Raw genomic sequence first — 22,536 nt, forward strand, 5'->3', positions numbered from 1 at the left:
CTATGGCTGATTCATGTTGAGGTTTGACAGAAAACAGCAAAATTCTGTAAAGCAATTATCCTTCAATAAAATAAATAAATAAATAAAAGAAAATAGCTGGCATTTATGTGGGAAAGATGGTATAATAGGCAATCCCTATAGAGATTCAGGCCTTCATCTTCCATGTTTACTACAACATGTGCGACGACAACAGCACCTTTCAGTGGATGCACTTGGGGGGTGACAGGCACGCCATGCCTGCTAGAAGTCCATCTTTTGGTGGCATCCCTTCAAGGGCAATTGGGCTACCAGGGACAATGTTTGCCACTTTGGGAGTTAGCCATGCAGGCCATTTGGGTCCAAACCCTTACCACCCTTCTCTTAAAGCTGTGAATGTACTCCCTGGATCAAATCTCCACTCCACTTTATTGAAAATCAGTCAGTTGCCTCTTGTCATTTTGTCCTTAGGCCACTTTGCCTCAACTTCTACAACCACAACCCTTCCCCTTCTGTAGGCAGCATCACTCCACCCAGCCAATAACCCACTCGTTTGTCATTACTTCTGTTATTACCTAGAGTGGATCTATGACAATGAAATGTTTTTCTTATGGAGGACTAGGGGAGGGAACCAGGGACTTACATTCCCACACAAGGGTTAAGAGAATTAGCCTTGTGGCTGTTTTGCCAGGTTCCCAGTCTCAGGGCATGGGCTTAAATTGCTTTACATCATGGTGGACAAACTGACAATGAGTTAAGATTACAACCCCTTAATCCTACCCAGCACTAGTTATGCTGGAGACACCCAACTCCAGCCCAGGGGGCCCAAGAGGTCGACCTGTCTCGACCTGCCTAGAGATCTGGTCCCCAGGAGGTCGTCATTGGGGATCTGCTCGTCCAGGGGTCCCAAGAGGTTGACCCTCAGAGGCCAACATGCCTTAACCTGCCCGGGGATTTGATCTCCAAGAGGTTGATGTGCCTCAACCTGTCTGGCGATCTGCACCCTGACCCGGGGATGCCTGGCTCCCAGGTTGCAACAGTACTGGGTAGGATAAGCTTCAGAAAGACTCACCCCTAAGGAAGTCCACCCATGGAAATAGTAGGAAGCATATTAGTTGTGGTGCTGTGCCCAGTCTCAACAACAACTCAGGAGCCCAACAAGAACCAGATTGCCTTTCTGGAAAGGCTAAAGGAGGCCCTCCAAAAGTTTACCAATCTGGACTGATACTCTTACAAGAGACAGTGATTTTAAAGGACAAATTCCTGTCCTAATATGCATCAGATATACGGATAAAGTTTCAACAGCTACAGTAGGAGAACCCTGCTGCCACTTTAGACAAGATGGTCCAGATGGCCACCAATACCTTTTATAACAGAACATAAGAGGGAGGCCAAGGCCCAGGAAAGGGAGAGAAAGAGAGACTAGGCATGCCCAGATGTTGGCTGCCCTCCAGGGAAGAGCTATGGCAAACCCCGAGTCCTTGAAGGACAAAGCACTATATGAATGCCTAATCGGTAGACAGGTGGGACATTGGGCCAAAGATTGTCCAAATCATGGTAAGCTTCCTAAAACAATTTGCTACAAATGCTGTCAATTGGGACACTGGGCAGTACAGTCTCAAGGTCAAGTGCTAAGCCTTCCCTCACGATGGTTCAACAGGACTGAAGTGGCCCCCTCAAGTCAGCCTGCCTGTCACAGATAATCATCATAGGGCTGGAGCCAAGGGTACAACTGGATGTGGCAGGTAGACCCCAAAATTCTTCTGGTTGACACAGGGGCTACCCACTCTATCCTGACCTTCTACTCCAGAGCCTTCTCCCCCCAAACCTATACCATTTTGGGTGCTACAGGAAAAACAATTACAAAAAGATTCACCTGAGCACTTCTTTGTTATTGGGATGGACAAATATTTTCCCACCAGTTTCTGGTGGTCCCTGGGTGTCCTACTCCCTTATTGGGAAGAGATATACTCACTAAGCTGGGAACCACCCTTGGGATGGAAAGATTTTCAGCCCTTAGAGCTCTACAGCTTCTGGTTATTACTGAGGAACCCATTACTCCCTCTCCAATAAGGAGGGAACAAAAACAGTGGGAGGCTCCAGGAGAAAAACAACAAATAACCTGAACATTATTACATCAGCGGTTCAGAGATAGTCCCCACCTGTTTGCACAGGCTCTTACCTGTGATTTCCTAGATCTGGATCTGGGACCAAAGGGGAAAATATTACAATATGTAGATGACCTGCTAATCTGTAGATGAGGGAAATGCTCAATAAAATGTGATTCAAATTCTAAACTTTTTGGCAAAGAGGGGATATAAAGTCTCTTGTGCTAAGGCATAGATGGTCCAGACAAGGGTTACTTACCTGGGAGTTCAGATTATGCATGGGTCCAGGAGGCTGTCCACCCACTGAGAACAAAGAATCCTGCAGTTGCCTTCCCTCACAACTCTAAAACAATTGTGAGCTAACCGGATATTGTAGAATCTGGATACCCAACTATGGTCTATTGCCCAGCCCTTATAGGACAGCTTAAAGGAACTGGATAATTCAATCCCATTGATGAGGGGAACTCCTCAAAAGGAGGTAGAGGCTACTTTAGTGTACAAGCCTTAACTCATGCACCCACCTTGAGGTTGCCATACCCAGAGAAAGCATTCCAACTATATGTCCACAAAAATGATGGAATAGGCTTGGGAGTGTTAAGTCAAAGGTTGGGACCTGAGCCCCAGCCAGTAGCTTACTTATCCAAGAGGCTGGACCCAACCAATGAGGCTGGCCTCCCTGCCTTTGAAATCTTGCAGCTACTGCAGTCCTGATAGAAGATGCTTTAAAACTCTCTCCTGGGGGAAAACTAACTATTTTTACCAGCCACCAAGTGAAACAACTCCTGAATGGGAAAGGCCATTTATGGATGTTTGATCAAAGGATCCTCAGATATCAAGTAGTGCTGATGAAAATCCAGGCCTGACTATATCCCCTTGTGAGGCTCTTAACCCAGCTACCCTCCTGCCTACCCCTGAAGGCTCTCTCACCTTTCACTGTTGCCTAGAAACTTTGGACCATTGGACAAAACCCTGAAAGGGATTGACTGAAGATCCTCTGACTAATCCTGAGGAAGTCTGATACATTGATAGAAGCAGCTTTGCTTTAGATGGAAAAAGAAGAGCCGGATATGCAATAGTCTCCAATTTCAAGACCATAGAGGCTAACTGTTGCCACAAGGTACTTCAGCCCAATTGGCTGAGCTCATAGCTCTGACTAGAGCTTTAAAGCTGGGAAAAGGAAAAAGAGTAGCCATTTACACTGACTCCAAGTATGCCTTTCTGGTGCTACATGCACATGCTGCTATTTGGAAAGGAAGAGGCCACTTGACCACCAGAGTGTCCTCAATCAAGTATGGTGATCAAATCCTTATGCTCTTGGAGGCAGTCCATCTGCCCGCTGAGGTTTCAGTCTCCCACTATAAAGGACACCAAAATGGGAGCACGGAAGTGGCACAAGGGAACCAAACAGCCGATCAGGCAGCTGAAAGAGCAGCATTACAGAACAATGACTTAATAGGGGTTGCCACCCTAGTTCCACAGATTAATTTACCAGAAATTCCTTATACTGAAGGTGAAACTCTTAAAGCTAAGAGTAAGGGCTTTCAAGAAGATAATATGGGGTGGTTCCAAAAGGAGATACTTGGGCCATCTTGAATGAGATGTGCTTTTTCTGGCTAAACCCCTCCAGCCAAGTTGAAGAAAGTCTCACAATCCTCAAGAAAAGTATTCAGATCCTACAGGATCTCAAAGAATGAGCTGGAGAGTCCTCAGGGTGTCTATAATCTCTCCTTGGGGATCTTTCTTCTGGTAAGGGGGGATTTGGAGTTGACTAATGTCCCTGCTAACCCCCGTTAGCACCATATTGATACTGCTTATAATTGTTCCATGTAGTATAAATTATTTAACTCATTTTGTCTCTGCCCAGGTCAACAAGCTACAAAATGCAGTGCTAGTTCAACAAGGATATATAAATCTACACCAACTGCAGAAAACATCTATCACTCACCCTTAGACGGATACCACTACAAGGACTCTGAGGTTTGAGACTAGCAAGAGGGGAGGCCAATCCCCCTTGCCGACCCAACTTAGCAGGAAGTAGCCAGAGAGACCTCGGTGCCCCTATTCCCAAAGAATTGGGCCTCCCATCTCTTGAGGGGGGAATTTTAGGTAATTAGAATAGGAAAAAGGAGTCTAAAGTGGTGGTGGCAAAAAGACAAAGAAAGGGAAAAGCCCACACAAAGGGAACAAAGGAAAAATACGCAGACAGAAATGAGAACCTCAGGCGAAACAAACACCCCCTTCCTGGCTAGCCCTAATTTGCATAGCACAGGCTCAGAGGGTGAGGAGACAAAACATTTACAAAGAGGGAGCTAAGATGGGCTGGGGCTTCTCTTTTTGGCCTGCCCTCACGCCTCGAGGGTGTACTATACTTTGTTTGTGGAATAAAACTCTGAGCTCTAATGGAGCTGTAACACTGGTCCACTGTTCAAACCTTTGCTGTGGTGAGACAGAACCGAGGAAATTACACAGTTTCCCGACAATTGGATCCTATATGGTTGGGTGAAGGGAAGCAGCAAAACATACATTTGCAGGACAATTTGGAAATTTTTGCCATGGATTTGCAAATATGGAATTACTATGGGTTTCCTTAAGTATAATCATATTATTGTAGTTAAGAAGGAAAGTGAAAGTCGCTCAGTTGTGATCAACTCTTTGTGACACCCTGGTCTGGAGCCTGCCAGGCTCCTGTGTCCATGGAATTCTCCAGGCAAGAATAGTGGAGTGGGTTGCCATTCCCTTCTCCTGGAGATCTTCCCAACCAGGGATGGAACCCAGGTCTCTTGCAGCTGGATTCTTTACCATCTGAGCCACCAGGGAAACCTGCAGTTAACATGAAAATACCTTCCTTTTAGGCAATGAACAATCTAGAAACATCTTCATTTTGGACTCAATCTACTTTCAAATGGTTCAATTTAAAAATATGTGACACACACATAAGCATGAGTCCTCACACAGAGCAACTAACTGTTGAGATAATGTTAACCACTGTTGAATCAATATGAGAGGTGCACAGATGTTCTCTGTACTAGTTTTTCAAAGTTTCCCAGGTTTGAAAACTTTTAAAATAAAATGTTTAGGGGAAGTGCACATCTAGACAAAGCTCTTGAGATATAATTTATAGAGTCTCAGAAAATTTTAAAGATTTAAAGTTGCCTTGAGATTTTAAAGATCAAAAGTTCATCTTTTATTTTGTTGTTGCTCAGTTGCTAAGTTCAACTGTCTGTGACCTCACAGACAGCAGAAAGCCAGGCTACTCTGTCCTTCACTACATTCCTGAATTTGTTTAAACTCATAGCTATCAAGTCAGTGATGCCATCCAACCATCTCACCTTCTGTTGCCCCCTTCTCCTCCTGCTCTCAATCTTTTCCAGCATCAGAATCTTTTCTAATGAGTCAGCTCTTCACAGCAGGTGACCAATCTGTTGGAGCTTTAGCTTCAGCATCAGTCTTTCCAATGAATATTCAGGTTGATTTCCTTTAGGGTTGACTAGCTTGATCTGCTTGCTCTTCCACCTTTTTCTTGGCTGATATTTAAATAATTTTATTTCAACAATGGTATAAACAAGATTACACCATACACAATGTACAAATAAGCATTAAAAAGTATGAAAGTGTATTACTACAATATCACAATAGAATGGGGGCTGATACTGACAAAAATTTTAACTTTCTTTACACTTTAACCAGGCTTCCCTGGTGGCTCAGAGGTTAAAGCGTCTGCCTCCAATGCGGGAGACCCGGGGTTGATCCCTGGGTTGGGAATTTCCCCTGGAGAAGGAAATGGCAATCCACTCCAGTATTCTTGCCTGGAGAATCCCACGAGCCTGGTAGGCTACCGTCCATGGGGTCGCAAAGAGTCGGATACGACTGAGCGACTTCACTTTCACTTTCACATTTTAACAAATGATAGTGTATTCTCAGAAAAATGCCATAAAATTTCTTGTTCAATTTCACTTGGGATAAAAAGTCCAAGAAAACCCCTTATTGCCTCCTTTCCTACTGGTGAAATCATTAACTGTGTCCTCGAAACCAGTTTTTATTCTGTTTGTGTTCCTCTGCTGGCGGAGTTCTGTGCTATCAATGAAAACCTGGGATTCTACCGCTGGTTCTATGCACAGACCTAGGCTGCAAACAATAACTAAGAAAAGCTGAGAAAAAATAATGCTTTACAAAGAAGCAGCTGACGGCCCAAAATAATTCAATTCTTGGACTTAGAACGCATCCATTAGCACCCAAATCTCTGGCCAACCTAGGACACCAGCACAGGTTTAGCAGTCCGTAGGCACCGCAGCGTTCCCAGAGGCAGCACCTCCCCCAGGGATGGACTGCAGGAAGGATCACTCCCCCTTTCTCCTCGGCCATTCGGGATCGAGGTATCGGGTCAGCCCCCTCAGAGTCTACCAATAGTACGAGAGAGGCGGGACCAATCACTCCTGCCCCTCTGCCAATCGAGGGCGAGGGGCGGGTCTGGGACGGCCGCCGGAAGCAGGGCCCTGGAGCGAGGAGGAGGGGCCCGCCTCTACGCTTCGGCCAATTGAAAGCAAAGGGCGGGTCCCAGGGCGTGTCCCGGAAGGAGGAGCGGGCGCAGGTGCGGAGGCTGGGCGGCCTGGCTGCGGCCTCCGGCGGCCGGCATCATGGAGGACGTGAGTGCTCAGTGGCAGGTGGCGAGCGACCGGCCCGCATCCCCCTCCTCTGATGCTGGGCGCCCTGGGCAGAGATGGGGTTGGGAGCAGCCTTGGCGGAGGGGATCCTTCTGCGCGCGGCCACCGGGCTGCGGTGTGTGGGAGGAGGCACAGGGGCGCTGGCGGGGTCCGCGCCTTGCTGGCCGTGGGCTTATTTTCTCGGCACAGGAGGCAGGAGGGGCACCCGGCCCTTGCGTTCGCGTGTCGGGTCCCGGCACTGGGGAGGCCAGCGATGCGCGCATGGCCTCGGGAGCAGGAGCGAGTCCACCTCCTCTTGGCCTCTGGCCTTGGCTCTGAGGGCAGATCTGTCGCTATCATCACCCGGAAACCCACATTGGAGACAAACAATGTGATGTTTTGAATGGAGGCCTGGTAGGAGTGAAGGGATTTTTAAATCTTACTCAAATGGATCCAAACCAGATTATTAAGCCACTGCACTAGTTTCAGTGTACAGAGTGCAGCCTAACTGTAAAAGTCTTTGCTTGAGTGTATTAAAACATTTTTAGGAAAATCATGTATTTGTGGCCAGAATTAACTAGATTACCCATTGACACAAAATTCTTGCTCTTGAGAAAAAGCAAAGTTGATGGTTATATTAAAGCACTGATTTAAGTTAATAAATTAATAGGAATATTACTGTGATCCTGCCACTGAATGAGATGCATCACGCAAGACACTTGAAATACAATTCGAGCCCTACAATACCTTAGATTTTTGTTCAAATAGTGACCATAGTTCAATTATCTTGACTAAATAAAGACCAAGCAGTTTCTAATGATAGGACTAAAAACCATGTTTTTTCCACTATGAAAAAGTGGAAAGCAAACTGGCAGAGGTTGGGGCACCAGGTGGGCTTCAGTAGACCCTGAGCTGAGTAGGTGGAGCTGAATCTGGGGATACTGAAGCAGCTTGGGTTCACCAGACAGAGAATCCAGAGAGCAGAGTGCTGTACAGAGGGAGAGCTCCAAAGAGTGCAGAGTCCCTATTCAGCTAAGTCCTGTTCTCTATGCCTCTGAGGTAATGCCCTGATGACCGAGGGAAAAAAAAACAATGACCCAGAAGGACTAGAAGGAGCAGTACTCTCACACAGGGCCAGGATTAGTGCTTGTTCTTCCAGCTAGACTGGAAACCTCATAATCACAGGGTATTGAGTATTCAGAAAGGTCTTACTTCACTTGTAGGGAATATTTAGCACTAGACCAAACATGGTATGGTCCCACCTAAGAAGCACCTTAAAAGAGTAAAGAGATCAAATTGTTTCCAGTGACTTAACTGAATCCAGAAAAAAGCTCAAGAATATTTACAGGAATACAAAAGTATCCAGCATCCAAAGAGTTAAATTTTTTTGCAGTGTCTGGCATCCAATCCAAAATTACCAGGCACTGCTAATTATGTGATATAATGGAGATGTTAAGTAATGCTATCATGGTAATCATTTTGCAGTATATAAGTGTATCAAATCAACTCATGATATACAAATTTACACAATGTGACATGTTAATTATATCTTAATAAAGTGGAAAAAATGACCAAGCATGCAAAGAGGCAGGGAAATATAACATAATAAATCAATTAAAACTGATTAAAAAATGACATGAAATAGCAAACAAGGACATTTAAAAAAACTACTATAACTTTTCTATATGTTCCAAAGGTTAAAAACACATGAGAGATATAAAATAGACCCACTCAAACTTGTAGAAATAAAAACTACCGTGTCAAAATGAAAAGGGCAGAGCGAACAGCATTGAGGCATCAGGGAAAGCAGCATGTTTGCAAGACAGCCGTTTGACAGGTGGGGAGGGATGAAGGGGCACAGAGATTCGAAAAATGGCTCCTGGAGATGTGCGTGGACATTAGCTAAGGGAATACCCAGGGAGGTGAGACAGCTGCTGAGAAAGCTAGAAGAATAGAAGTCATGAAGAAAACAGATATCATCAGAATTGCTCCTTGAGTTATGGCAAACTAATTAGGAAGCTGTCTAAGCATTGAATTAAAAAAAAAAAAATTGTAGCAGTGTTGAATGCCTGCTAGTGGAAATTGAGAAGCCCATCCCAGATCTGGTTATGTCCCAGACTTCTGTGTTATCTTTATAATCTCGGTCCCCAGAGCCCACCCTTACACCATTTGTCCCCCTCTCTACCCCTTCCAAAGTAAATATATGTATATATATTATATAATATATAAAATGTTATGTATATTTAATATATATACTAAATATTAATATTAACTAACAACAGTCAATTAATAATAACTACAATTAAATTATATTAAATGTATAATATATGTATTTATATATTATATATATATTTACTTTGGAAGTAAATATATAAGTTAAGTCACTAAGCCATGTCTAGCTCTTCACAACCCATGGACTGTAGCCTGCCAGGCTCCTCTGTCCTTGGGATTTCCCAGGCAAGAATACTGGAATAGGTTGCCGTTTCCTTTACCAGGGGATCTTCCTGACCCAGGGATTGAACCTGCATCTCCTGCTTGGCAGGTGAATTCTTTACCACTGAGCCACCTGGGAAGCCACACACACACACACACATACACACACACACACACACACACGTATATATGTATATATGCACACGTGTGTGTGTGTGTGTGTGGTGCTGGTGCTAAGTCACTTCAGTTGTATTGGACTCTTGGAGACCCTATGGACTGCAGACCACCAGGCTCCTGGTGCATAGGATTCTCCAGGCAAGTGGGTTGCCGTGCCCTCCTGCAGGGGGTCTTCCAGACCCAGGGATCCAACCCATGTCTCTTCTGTGTCCTGCATGGTAGGTAGTTTCTTTACCACTAGAACCACATGGGAAGCCCTATATATTTATATATATATATATATATATATATATACACATACGTATATATGTGAACAGCTGATGCTAACAGCCGATTCATTGGAAAAGTTCCTGATGCTGGGAAAGATTGAGAGGAGAAGAAGAGGATGTCAGAGGATAAGATGGCTGGAAGGCATCACTGATTTAATGGATATGAACTTGGGCAAACTTTGGGAGATAGTGAGGGACAGAGAGGCCTGGCGCATTGCGATCCACAGGGTCGCCAAGAGTTGGACACGACTCGGTGACTGAACAACAACAACATGTGTGTGTGTGTGTGTGTGTGTGTATATATATATATGTATAATGTTAAATAAGGAGATCAAATCAAGGTGGTGGAGTAGAAGGACATGTGCTCATCTCCTCCTGTAAGAACACCAAGATCACAACTAGCTGTTGTACAGCCATTAACAGGAGAATGCTAGAACCCACCAAAAAAGATACCCCATGTTCAAAGACAAAGGAGAGGCTGCAGTGAGACAATAGAAGGGATACAATCATGATAAAATCAAATCCCATACCTTCTGGATGGGTGACCCACAAATTGGAGAAGAATAAAACCTAAGGAGTTCTCCCTCTGTTGTGAGGGTTCTGAACTCTATGTCAGTCTTCCCAATATGGGAATCTGGGAAAGGGACTAGGAATCCACAGGGAATCTGACTTTGCAGGCCAGCAGGATTTGATTACAGGATTTCCACAGGACTGGAAGAAATAGATACTCCACTCTTGGAGGGCACAAGCAAACTCTTGCATGCACCAGGACTCAGGGAAATAGAGCAGTGACCCTATAGAAGACAGAACCAGACCTACCTGCTAGTGTTGGAGGGTCTCCTGTGGAAGTGTGGGTTGTCAGTGGCTCACTGTGGGGACAGGGTCACTGGCAGCAGCAGTCCTGGGAGGTGCTCCTTGGCAAGTGAGCCCTCTTGGAAGAGGCATTAGACCTACCATAGAGCCTGTAGACTCCAAGGCTGGGTTGCCTCAGGCCAAAATACTAGCCCCACCTGCCCCATCAGCTGATAATTAGATTAAAGTTTTACCCAGCCCACAAGAATAAGACCCAGTTTTTCCCACCACCAGTCCCTGGCATCAGCCTCATTCACCTGAGGGCAGAAGGAAGAAGCAGGAAGAACTACAATCCCGAAGCCTCCTGAATGTAAAACCACAACCACAAAAGTTAACTGAAATGAAAAGGCAGAGAATTATCTCCCAGATGAAAGAACAAGATAGAATCCCAGAAAAATAACTAAATAAAGTGGAGCTAGGTCCAGGAAAACAATTCAAAATAATGATAGTGTAGATGATTCAGAATCTTGGGAAAAAAATGAAGCAGATGTAAGAAAGTTTATGAAAGACCTAGTTGAACTAAACAAACAAAACAGAGATGAACAATACACTAGAAGGAATCAGTAGAAGAATAACTGAGGCAGAGGAACAGATAAGTGACCTGGAAGACAGAATGTGGAGATCGCTGCTATAAAACAGAATATAAAAAAAAAAAAAAGAAAAAAACTGAAGTCAGCCTAAGAGTCCTCTGGGACAACATTAAGTGCACCAACATTCACATTATAGGGGTCTCAGAAGAAGAGAGAGAGAAAGGATCCAAGAAAATATTTGAAGAGATGGTTTTTGTTAAAAACTTACCTATATATGGGAAAAGAAATAGTCAACCAATCCAGGAAGTGCAGAGAGTCCCAGGCAGGATAAACCTGAGGAGGAATACACCAAGACGCAATGTAATCAAACTGACAGAAATTAAAAACAAAGATAAAATATTAAAAAGCAATGGGGAAAATGACAACATACAAGGGAATTCCCATAAGATTATTAGCTGATTTCTCAACAGAAACTCAACAGAAATTCCCTTCAACAGAAGAGAATAGCATGATATATTTAAAATGATGAAAGGGAAGAACCTACAACCAAGAAAACTCTACCCAGCAAGACTCTTGTTCAGATTTGATGGAGAAATCAAAAGCTTTCCAGACAAGTAAAAGTTAAGAGAATTCAGCATCATCAAACCAACTTTACAACACATTTTAAAGGAACTTCTCTTGGCAGGAAACACAAGAGAAGGAAAAGACCTACAAAGAATTAACCCAAAACAATGAAGAAAATGGTAATAGGATCACACATATTGATAATTACCTTAAATATAAATGGATTAAATGCACACCAGAAGACATAAACTGGCTGAGTAGATGAAAATATATGCATGTATGCACGTGCACTTACCACGTCACTCTACTTAACTCCCCAAATTGTATGCAGTTATTTTATACTGTTAGGTTAATCATGTTTCCATTATTACTTACAATTGTAAATATCTTTTTTTGTGTATGACTATTAAATGTGGAAACTGATAAGAATCTTTTACTATTGTGAAAAAAATTATCTACTCTCTTTGCAACACTCAAATATATATACATTACAGATAACTGTAGTCACTGGGCCACAAATTATATTTCCCCAGGACTTATTTGCTGTCAGATTTTTACATTTTGACCACCTTCACTCATTTCTCCTACTCTCCCATCTCCTTCCTGTGGCTACCACCAATCTATTTTTTGTATCTATCTTCAGTTTTTATAGACTCCACGTAAAAGTGAGATCATACAGTAATTGTCTTTCTCTATTTGATTTATATTACTTGATATAATTCCTACAAGATCCATCCATGTTGTTGCAAATGACAGGACTTCATTCTTTTTTATGACTAAATAATAATTTGTTGTATAAAAATAGATTGTTTTCATGTCTTGGCTGTTATGAATAATGCTGTGATGAACATGGGAGTACAGATATTTCTTTAAGATAAGACTTTGTATCCTTTGGATATATACCCAGAAGTAGATTTGCTGGGCCATGTAATAGTTCTATTTTTGATTTTTTGAGGCCCCTCCATACTGTTTTCCACAGTGGCTATACCAATTTACATTCCCACCATCAATGCTCAAGGGTTTCCTTTTCTCCATATATTCTCTAGCACATATTATCTCATCTTTTTGATAAAAGCCATACTGACAAGTGTGAGTTAATAGCTTATCTCTGTTTTGATTTGCATCTCCCTGGTGATCAGGGATCTAAGCATCTTTTTATGCATCTGTTGGCCATCTGTATTTCCTCTTTGAAAAAATGTCTATTTGGTTCCTTTGCCCATGTTTTAATTGAATTGTTTTTGGTTTTGCTTTTTTGCTGTTGAGTTGTATGAGGCAGCATTGTTATTAATAGACATCAATTTATAATGGTCAAACAAAATGTGGTATATCCATATATGAAATACCATATTCATCAATAAAAATGAACTAATTACTGATACATGCCACAACACAGATGAACTCAAAAACATATTCAGTACTAAGAAGCAGGACTCAACACATTTTTTATGATTTCATTTACATGAAATGTCAAAAAAAAAAAAAACAATCTATAAAGACAGATTAGCGGTTCCCTAGGTCGAGGGACAGAAATGGGGAGTGATTATAAATGGTCATGATTAGCATGTTGCAAGTGTTCTAAAATTGTTGTAATAGTTGCCTAACTATAAATATACAGACATTTATTGAATTGTATACTTAAGCTAGTATATTTTACATTGTATATATTATATGTCAATAAAGCTGTTGAATAAAGTATTTTAAAAATAAGTAAGTTTTCAGGGCTTGAAGAAAATTATTTGCTTTAATCCCATTATGTATTACCTTATTTGGAGATAAAGAATCAATATTTCCTTTACTTGTTTTAATAGTTGTTATTTTTACCAATTTATTTACAGTAGTTATTAAGAGGTTTATGGTATTTTTTCAAATTTGGCTTTAGGTAGGGAGTATGGTGTCTTGTCTGTAATTTTTGTAATGAATTTTAAAGCTTTATAGTTAGTAGTTTTTCTTGAAAACATAATCCAGAAAGTGGTGTTTATTGCTTGCTTCCATTTTCTGTACCCCAGGGTTCCTTGGATCTTATCCAGAGTATTGAAGATGACCCTCTTCTGGACACCCAGCATCTTCCACATCACTCTTTACACGCTCATTTTAGGCCCAGATTCCACCCTCTTCCTACAGTCATCATAGCAAATCTTCTCTTGCTGATACATGTAAGTTGGCTGGGGGAAAGTGATCCATTTGGAGGTGATGTTTTGCTAGCGGTGATGTTTCTAAAAAAAATTTATAACCTCTTCAGAGGGCAGAGGGCAGTTTGGCTGTATCTATCAGCATTTAAAGTATGCATACTTTTTTACTCATACTTCTACTTCAAAGTATTTATTGTAGACATATTTGCACACATGCAAGGGTATTGTTTATGATAGCAATGTTGTCTGCAATATGAAGGAACTGCAAACTACCACTGCCCAGAAGATGTTTTGTATGTCCTTTCCATATGAAGGAATGCTTATGTAATATTAAAAGAGAAACTTAGAAATCTGGGGTAGATGCGTGTGTATTTAAACTACTCTTCATGATTCATTGTTGAATGGAAAAAAATGAGGTTTACAATGGTGTGAACAGAATGTTCCTTTTGCATGTTTGCAAGGGAGTTGAGAGAGCTTTTGGGCATGTGGGTGATATTGTGACTTACAAGAAACATATTTGGTCATTTAGGTGATCAGAGTAGAGTTCTCAGGTGCACTGGGTCATCATCCATGGTTTCTGGCTCTCAGCTCCCCAAAACCCTGGGAATTTCCTGAGCAATAAGAGCAATGGGAGTATCTTTTGTTACAGTTTTTGGTCTTTTTGTCTTCAGTTCCTAAGATCACTTCAGTGTCATAAAGGTGAACTGGGTGTCTTGATATTCATAGCAAGCATCATTCCACCATTTCTGTTTATGTTGATGAGTTGACTTTGAAAAGCCCCTAAAGGATGGGGGCAACAGCCAGGGAAACTAAGCAGGGACAGAGGGCTGGAACATACAGTCCCACCCTCTGACTTCTGGGGATGGGAGAGGGGCTGGAGGTTGAATCAGTCACTGACAGCCAGTGATTTAATCAACCAGGCCTATGTAGTGAAGCCTCTGTAAAAGCTCAAAAGGAAGGGGTTCAGACAGCTTCTAGGTTAGTGAGCCAGAATGCTTGTGATGTGCCATACTGCCAGGCCCCAAACTCCACCAGGACAGGAGCTCCTTTGGGACCTCACCCAGTGTGTCTCTTCAATGGGCTGTTGATGTGCATCCTTTAATATCCTTTGTAATAAATTGGTAATCTGGAGAGTAAATAGGTTTCTTGTGTTCTGTGAGCCCCTTTAGCAAACTAATTGAGCCCATGAGGGAGTTGGGAATCTTTGATTTGTAGCCAGTAGGTAAGAAACACTGGTTACAAGCTAGACTTGCAATTAGCATCTGAAGTGGGGGTAGTCTTGTGGGACTGAGCCTATAATCCGAGGGAATCTGATACCTTGGTGGATAGTGGAAGTGATTTTAGGTGGATAGTGGATATACAGGTGGATAGTATCAGAATTGAGCTGAACTGTAATGGCACCGCACTCCAGTACTTTTGCCTAGAGAATCTCATGGACGGAGGAGCCTGGTAGGCTGCAGTCCATGGTGTCGCTAAGAGTCGGACATGACTGAGCGACTTCACTTTCACTTTTCACTTTCATGCATTGGAGAAGGAAATGGCAACCCACTCCAGTGTTCTTGCCTGGAGAATCCCAGGGAGGGGAAGCCTGGTGGGCTGCCGTCTTTGGGGTTGCACAGAGTCGGACACGACTGAAGCAACTTAGCAGCCGCAGCAGCAGTACATGCAGCTGGTGTTAAAGCTGGTGTTAAAGGCTTGCTCACCTCCTGCTCACCCACCCCCTTGGAATTAGTACTGGAAACATTTAACATTTATTCTGTATTCTGTAATAGAGTATTTCCAGAAGCAGACATGACCCTTTTAATACTAGTTGAACTGAGCATCTGAATGGAAGGGACACCTAATATGTTTTAATGTTTACCTTTTGTACTATTTGAAAAATTTTTTTACCATATCATGTATTACTTTTTCAGTTATAAAAACAACAAAAAAAGATATAGATAAATCTATATGTTGACAGACATTTACCAATTTATTTACACCTAGGAAATAATGTTAAACAGAGAAATCAGTATAATGTTTTCCCATGTTTTATATGATAAAATTACAAATGTCTGGGGATTTTTTAAACATGTCAACTACGAGATAAATAAATCCTGGAGATCTAATGCATAGCATAGAGATTACAGTCAACACTATAATATTATAAATTTCAAAGTTGCTTGGAGACTAAATAATTGTTCTTACCACAAAAAAGAGATGGTAATTATATATGATATGATAGAGGTATTGGCTCGGAGAAGGCAATGGCACCCCACTCCAGTACTCTTGCCTAGAAAATCCCATGGGCGGAGGAGCCTGGTGGGCTGCAGTCCACGGGGTCATTAAGAGTCGGACACGACTGAGTGACTTCACTTTCACTCTTCACTTTCTTGCATTGGAGAAGGAAATGGCAACCCATTCCAGTGTTCTTGCCTGGAGAATCCCAGGGCCGGGGGAGCCTGGTGGGCTGCCGTCTATGGGGTCGCACAGAGTCGGACATGACTGAAGCGACTTAGCAGCAGCAGCAGCAGCAGCAGAGGTATTGGCTAAAGCTATGGTGGCCATCATTTTGCAACATATGAGTGTTTCAAATCAACACATTGCACACCTTAAACTTACACAATGTTATGTCAGTTATATTCCTCAATAAAAAGAAATAAGTAAAGTTCAACATCATAAAAACAAGACACATGTATGAATGGTCTTGGAGGCTCACTGGGGGCTCTGTTCTAAGTCTCTTCCTCATTTTGATGACTGCAGTCTCAAGCACTAGGGGCTGCAGTTGCTCTTTGCTGAAATGTGAAAAACCAAAAGAGGGCAAAATCTTGCCACTTCTTGGGTGTTCGTGAGGAGAGTGGATGTGGTTGAGGACTGGCCCAGCTGCTACTCCAGTGAGGTGCGTTTCGGGAGAACTGACTGCACTGAGGACAGAGGTACCCTGTGCTCCTCTATACATCTAGCAAGTGGCCTGGTTCTGCCATGGCTTCCTAATTTCCAGACAGCAACTGAAGCACTTCTTTCCTGGTGCCTTTTTGTGTAATTTGTATTACATACTTTTTATGTATGTGATACATACATACACACACATCACACAACACTTAAAAAAAATTGCCTGCCTTGCTATTATGGCACTGATTGCTCTAATTTTAGGACTAAGATAATCTTGTATTAAAGAACAAGAAAAATTAATGCCTTTATATGCTACTGTGTATAAAATGGTTCAGTTAGGTTCAATGTACAGTACATTACAGTAGAGGGAGTATGTTGACTTTTCCACTTTTGCTTTATGAAGATGTGTATAATATAGCAAATATTACTGCTCTTGACAAATCACATATATTTTAAATAGATTTATTACATGATAAGATTTCCTGCTTGGTGATAGGTGCCTGCTTGGTGATGGATGCTAATGACAGCATTTAACATTTTCTTTAATTTGATTTTTTAAAATATTACAGAATAATACTACCTTATTGTAACAAGTAAAACACAGTATACAAAGATATAATCTTCCTATTTCTCTGCTTCAGCCTATCTCCCTGAGTTAGTAAATGTATCTCAGAGTTTGTTGTATTTCTTACGGTATCTTTTGTTAAGTTCATACAAATAAATACAAAAAGATTACCACATTGTAAAAGGTCTCCCATTTCCAAGAAAAAAAAAAGGGTACTACAGTATTTATTTCTAAACAACATTTCTCAAACTTGAACATACATCAGACCCCCTGACAGGCTTATTACACCACAGGCTGCTGGCTGCTCCCCAAGAGGTGTTGATTTGGGGCTTGAGAATTTGCATTTCTAACTGGTCTGGAGACCACACTTTCAACTACTACTTTATACCTTAGTGTTTTCAAATCTTAACATGTCATAGATATCCACCCAAACTAATAGCTGGAACTTCAATTAATTCTTTTATAGCTGAATAACATTCTATTATGTGAGTGGGTATACCTTAATTTATTCAAATATTCTGCTATGGATACACACATATACTTGGACAGTTTACATTTTTTTCTTTTCAAATACAGAGAAAACTGCAGTAAAATATCTTTTACTTCTGCTTTTACTTCTGAGTGACTACCGGGTCCTTAAGATAGGATTTCTCAGTCAAGATATTTCCAAATTATTTTCAACAACACTTCCCAGACCAGTCAGCATTTTGTAAGACTGTCTGTTTGCCCATATTTTGATACCAGTCTTTAAAATTTTGTCAATCTAATTGGACAATTATTTTAGTTCTCTTAAAACTGAAATTAGAAATAAACTTTAATGCATGATGTTTATTAGTTACTTTTGAGGTGCTGAATTAATTGTTTTTACTCTTTTTAATAAAAGAAGTGGACAGGAAACTGCATTTAACATTGAAGTGCTCATCTCTAGCAGATGGGATTTAGGGTGGTTTTTATTTTCTTATTTGCGATTTTGTCTGTTCCCCAAATTTTCTGCAAAAATTTCTCCAGGTTATCTGTTTAAAAAGTTTATAAAAATAGCAAAAATGCATTTTTAAATTCATAAAATATAGGACAGTGAAAGTCATAGGTATAAGAGTATGTGCTGGGCATGGACATTATTGTTTCTTAAATCCAAATATTGAATGTTAATCCTACTGTTTTCTTTTCGACCAGCTTGTGTTTGTTATTTTAGCATTTTTAACAGGTGTGCTTTGTTCTTACCCCAATCCAATGGAGGACAAGTGCCCAGGAAACTATACCAACCCATTGAAAGTTCAGACAGTCATAATCCTTGGAAAAGTTATTTTGTGGATTCTGTATTTCCTTCTTGAACGATATATTCAGTATCACCATTGCAAAGTAAGAAACCGAGGCTATAACAAGATCTACCGGTCAACAAGACATCTGAAAAGACTTCCACTGATGATACACTCCACTGGTAAGTTCAGTTGTCTCATTCAGCTCTTTGGCAGCTTGCTTGAGTGGCATAAATGACAGCAGAATAAAGTGTTAAATTTGATTTTATAATCAAATATATGCTGTTATTTCTGTGAGAGTGATGTGGCCACTAAAATTCATATCACCTTAATGTCTTGAAATTTTTCTTGTATTTCCCTTTGAAATCTGTATTTGTTATATAGAGGAGGAAAAATATTTCCTCTTCCCTTATAGGTTTTTAGCTGAGATTCCACCAAAAAAAGACAGGTTAACAGGAGACAAAAACAAACAAACAAACAGAAGTTTAATAACATTATACCTCCTGTATACAAGGGAGATGCTTCCCTGGTGTCTCAGTGGTAAACAACTTGTTTACCAATGCAGGAGATGCAATCAATCTTTGGGTTGGGAAGATCCCCTGGAGAAGGAAATGGCAACCCATTCCAGTATGATTGCCTGGGTAATCCCATTTATAGAAGGGTCTGGTGGGCTATAGTCCATGGGATCACAAAAGAGTCAGACACAGTTAGCAACTAAACAACAATATACAAGAGAGAGACCCAAGAGAACTGAGTGACTCGAAAATGGCCTAAGCCACCCACTTCAATAACATCTACAGCTAAAGACCAAAGAAGATGGGAAAGATTGCAGGGGGCAGTATTCTGAGAGGTGACCAGGAAAAGCGCAATAAGCAATGGTAAGGTTGTTAGGCAGATTTCCATTGATTTCTTGCCTTCCCCATGATTAGAGTTTCTAGAGAGTTAGAGTCATTGTGGTATTTGTTATTGTTCAGTCCCTCAGTCGTGTCCAACTCTTTGCAACCCCATGGACTGCAACACACTAGGCTTCCCTGTCCTTCACTGTCTCCCAGAGCTTGCTCCAACTCATGTCCAATGAGTCAGTGATGCCATCCAACCGTCTCGTCCTCTGTCCTCCCCTTCTCTGCCTACTTACTATCTTTTCTAGCATCAAGGTCTTTTCTGATGAGTCAGCTCTTCATATCAGGTGTCCAAAGTATTGGAGCTTCAGTTTGAGCATCAGTCCTTCCAATGAATATTCAAGGTTGATTTACTTTAGGATTTACTGGTTGGATCTCCTTGCTGTCCAAAGGACTCTCAAGAGTCTTCTCAAACACCACAGTTCATAAGCATCAATTCTTCAGTGCTCAGCATTCTTTATGTTCCAACTCCCACATCCATATGTCACTACTGGAAGAACCATAGCTTTGACTATACAGACATTTGTTGGCAAAGTGATGTCTCTGCTTTTTAATATACTATCTGGGTTTGTCATAGCTTTACTTCCAAGGACCAAGCATCTTTTAATTTTATGGCTGCAGTCACCATCTGCGGCGATTTTGGAGCCCAAGAAAATAAAGTCTCTCACTGTTTCCATTTTTTCCCCATCTATTTGCCATGAAGTGATGGGACCAGACACCATGATCTTAGTTTTTTAAATGTTGAGTTTTAAGCCAGCTTTTTTACTCTCCTCTTTCACTCTCATTGAGAGGCTCTTTAGTTCTTCTTTACTTTCTGCCATAAGAGTGGTATCATCTGCATATCTGAGGTTACTGATATTTCTCCCTGCAATCTTGATTCCAGCTTGTGCTTCATCCAGCCAGGCATTTCATATGATGTACTCTGCATAAAAGTTAAATAAGCAGGGTGACAATATACAGCCTTGTATACTCCTTTTCCAATTTGGAACCGATCTGTTGTTCCATGTGCGGTTCAACTGTTGCTTTTTGACCTGCATACAGGTTCCTCAGGAGGCAGGTAAGGTGGTCTGGTATCCTCATCTCTTTCAGAATTTTCCGCAGTTTGTTGTGATCCACACAGTCAAAGGCTTTAGAGTACAAAATGAAGCAGAAGTAGATGTTTTTCTGGAATTCTCTTGCTTTTCCTATGATCCAGCAGATGTTGTCAATTTGATCTCTGGTTCCACTGCCTTTTCCAAATCCAGCTTGTACATCTGGAAGTTTTGGTTCACATACTGTTGAAGCCTAGCTTGGAGAATTTTGAACATGACCTTGCTAGCATGTGAAATGAATGCAATTATGCAGTAGTTTGAGCATTCTTTGGCATTGCCCTTCTTCAGGATTAGAATGAAAACTCACCTTTTCAGTCCTGTGGCCACCGCTGAGTTTTCCAAAATTTGCTGGCATATTGAGTGCAGCACTTTAACAGCATCATCTTTTAGGATTTGAAATAGCTCAGCTGGAATTCCATCACCTTCAGTAGCTTTGTTTGTAGTGATGTTTTCTAAGCCCCACTTTACTTCACACTCCAGGATGTTTGTTTCCTGATGAGTGATCACACCAGCATGGTTGTCTGGGTTATTAAGATCTTTTTTGTTTAGTTCTTTTGTGTATTCTTCCCACCTCTTCTTAATATCTTCTGCTTCCTTTAGGTCCATACTGTTTCTGTCCTTTATTGTACCCATCTTTGCATGAAATGTTCCCTTGATATTTCTAATTTTCTTTAAGAGATCTCTAGTCTTTCCCATTCTATTATTTTCCTCTATTTCTTTCCTTTGTTCACTTAGGAAGGCTCTCGAATCTCATCCTGGTATAGAGAGGGATATAACCTTATAAATGGAGATTTCCCTTATAAATGTAAATATCTCTCGTAAAAGGTAACTCCTAGTTGGTTTTCAGAACTTCATCTTTGTCTACCATTTCTTAAAACTAATCAGCTTAAAACAACCTTTATGACAAAAAGGCATATTTTACTGTGGCACTGTCTGTCCACTTCATTGTGAGCAAGGTATGCCTGGGTGAAATGTGACTCCCCTCATTCCTCTTGCTACTAGCAGGCTTATTTATCTCAAGGAGATATAAAGCTGATGCTAGTTTATACTTGTAGGATAAGAGAGAGTTGTTTTATTTTACATGAAGCTTCTTTGTGCTTTTCTTACCCACTGCAGTATCCTTTCCTGGGAAAGCCCATGGACAGAGGCTTCATAGCATCACAAAGAGTCAGACACGACTTCATGACTAAACAACAGCATAGTGCTTTTCTTGCAGTAAGAGAGAGACTGTTTTATAATAAGATGTATTATTTAAAACAGAAATGTGGAAAACAGTTTATGAATGCAAGATCAGAAAGTCCATCGAGGACTTTGAACATATGCCTACCTGCTTTTCTTTATTGCTGCAGACATTTTAAAAGCTTAATGGAATTAATTTGAACTCTCATGTATTTTTGCCTAATTGTCAAGGTTTCTACCTTTTTTAAAAAAGCCCTCTGTTTCAGTTTGAGTCCAGAATAAATGTTTAAACATTTTGAAGCCAAATTAGAAATTAATCTTTTCACAGAAAAACAGCTCTATAGAATTTAATGTTTTTTTTTTTTTTTCTTATTCTGTAGTGCCTTTTTTTGAAAGTCAGACTGCGAGTTCATCTGCTCAGTAAGGGTCTCAGTAGGGGTGGAGGGTCCAGGGATTGCAGAGAAAGAAACATTGTAGTGGGATAACTAGTTCTGACACATCTCCAAGGGGGTGGCCTTTACTGCCCCCAGAGGAAGAGCTGTTTCTGCCTTCTACTGCTAATGTGTGGGCTTCCCTGATAGCTCAGTTGGTAAAGAATCCGCCTGCAATGCAGGATACCCTGGTTCAATTCCTGGGTTGGGAAGATCCCCTGGAGAAGAGATAGCCTACCCATTCTAGTATTCTTTGGCTTCCCTTGTGGCTCAGCTGGTAAAGATTCTGCCTGCAATGCAGGAGACCTGGGTTCGATCCCTGGGGGAGAAGGTCCCCTTGAGAAGGGAAAGGCTACCCACTCCAGTATTCTGCCCTGGAAATTCCATGGACTGTATAGTCTCTGGGGTCGCAAATAATTGGACAGGGACAGGGCTGAGTGACCTTCATTTTCACTTCATGGCTAATGTGCAGTGCTTGTTTTTGGCTAGAAGATGTCGCTTATACTCTGCGTCTCTGACAAAGCAAAAGTGGAATCCTGTCTGTATACTGACCTGTATACTGACTG

At 41.4% G+C, this 22,536-nt stretch overlaps 1 protein-coding gene across 2 annotated transcripts in view; it reads left to right on the top strand.

Moving 5' to 3' along the window:
* The first annotated feature begins 6,596 nt into the window (after positions 1–6,596).
* Positions 6,597–22,536, top strand: part of TMEM192 (transmembrane protein 192) — a 28,566-nt gene continuing 12,626 nt past the window's right edge. For both annotated transcript variants that reach the window (XM_070386698.1, XM_070386697.1), the window contains exons 1-3: positions 6,597–6,727; positions 13,556–13,702; positions 18,288–18,552. In XM_070386698.1, the coding sequence (XP_070242799.1) occupies positions 6,719–6,727; positions 13,556–13,702; positions 18,288–18,552 (421 nt within the window). In that variant the 5' untranslated portion in view covers positions 6,597–6,718. The remainder of the gene's footprint in view (positions 6,728–13,555; positions 13,703–18,287; positions 18,553–22,536) is intronic.

Source organism: Bos mutus, chromosome 17 (genome assembly GCF_027580195.1).
Source record: "Bos mutus isolate GX-2022 chromosome 17, NWIPB_WYAK_1.1, whole genome shotgun sequence".
Taxonomy (NCBI): domain Eukaryota; kingdom Metazoa; phylum Chordata; class Mammalia; order Artiodactyla; family Bovidae; genus Bos; species Bos mutus.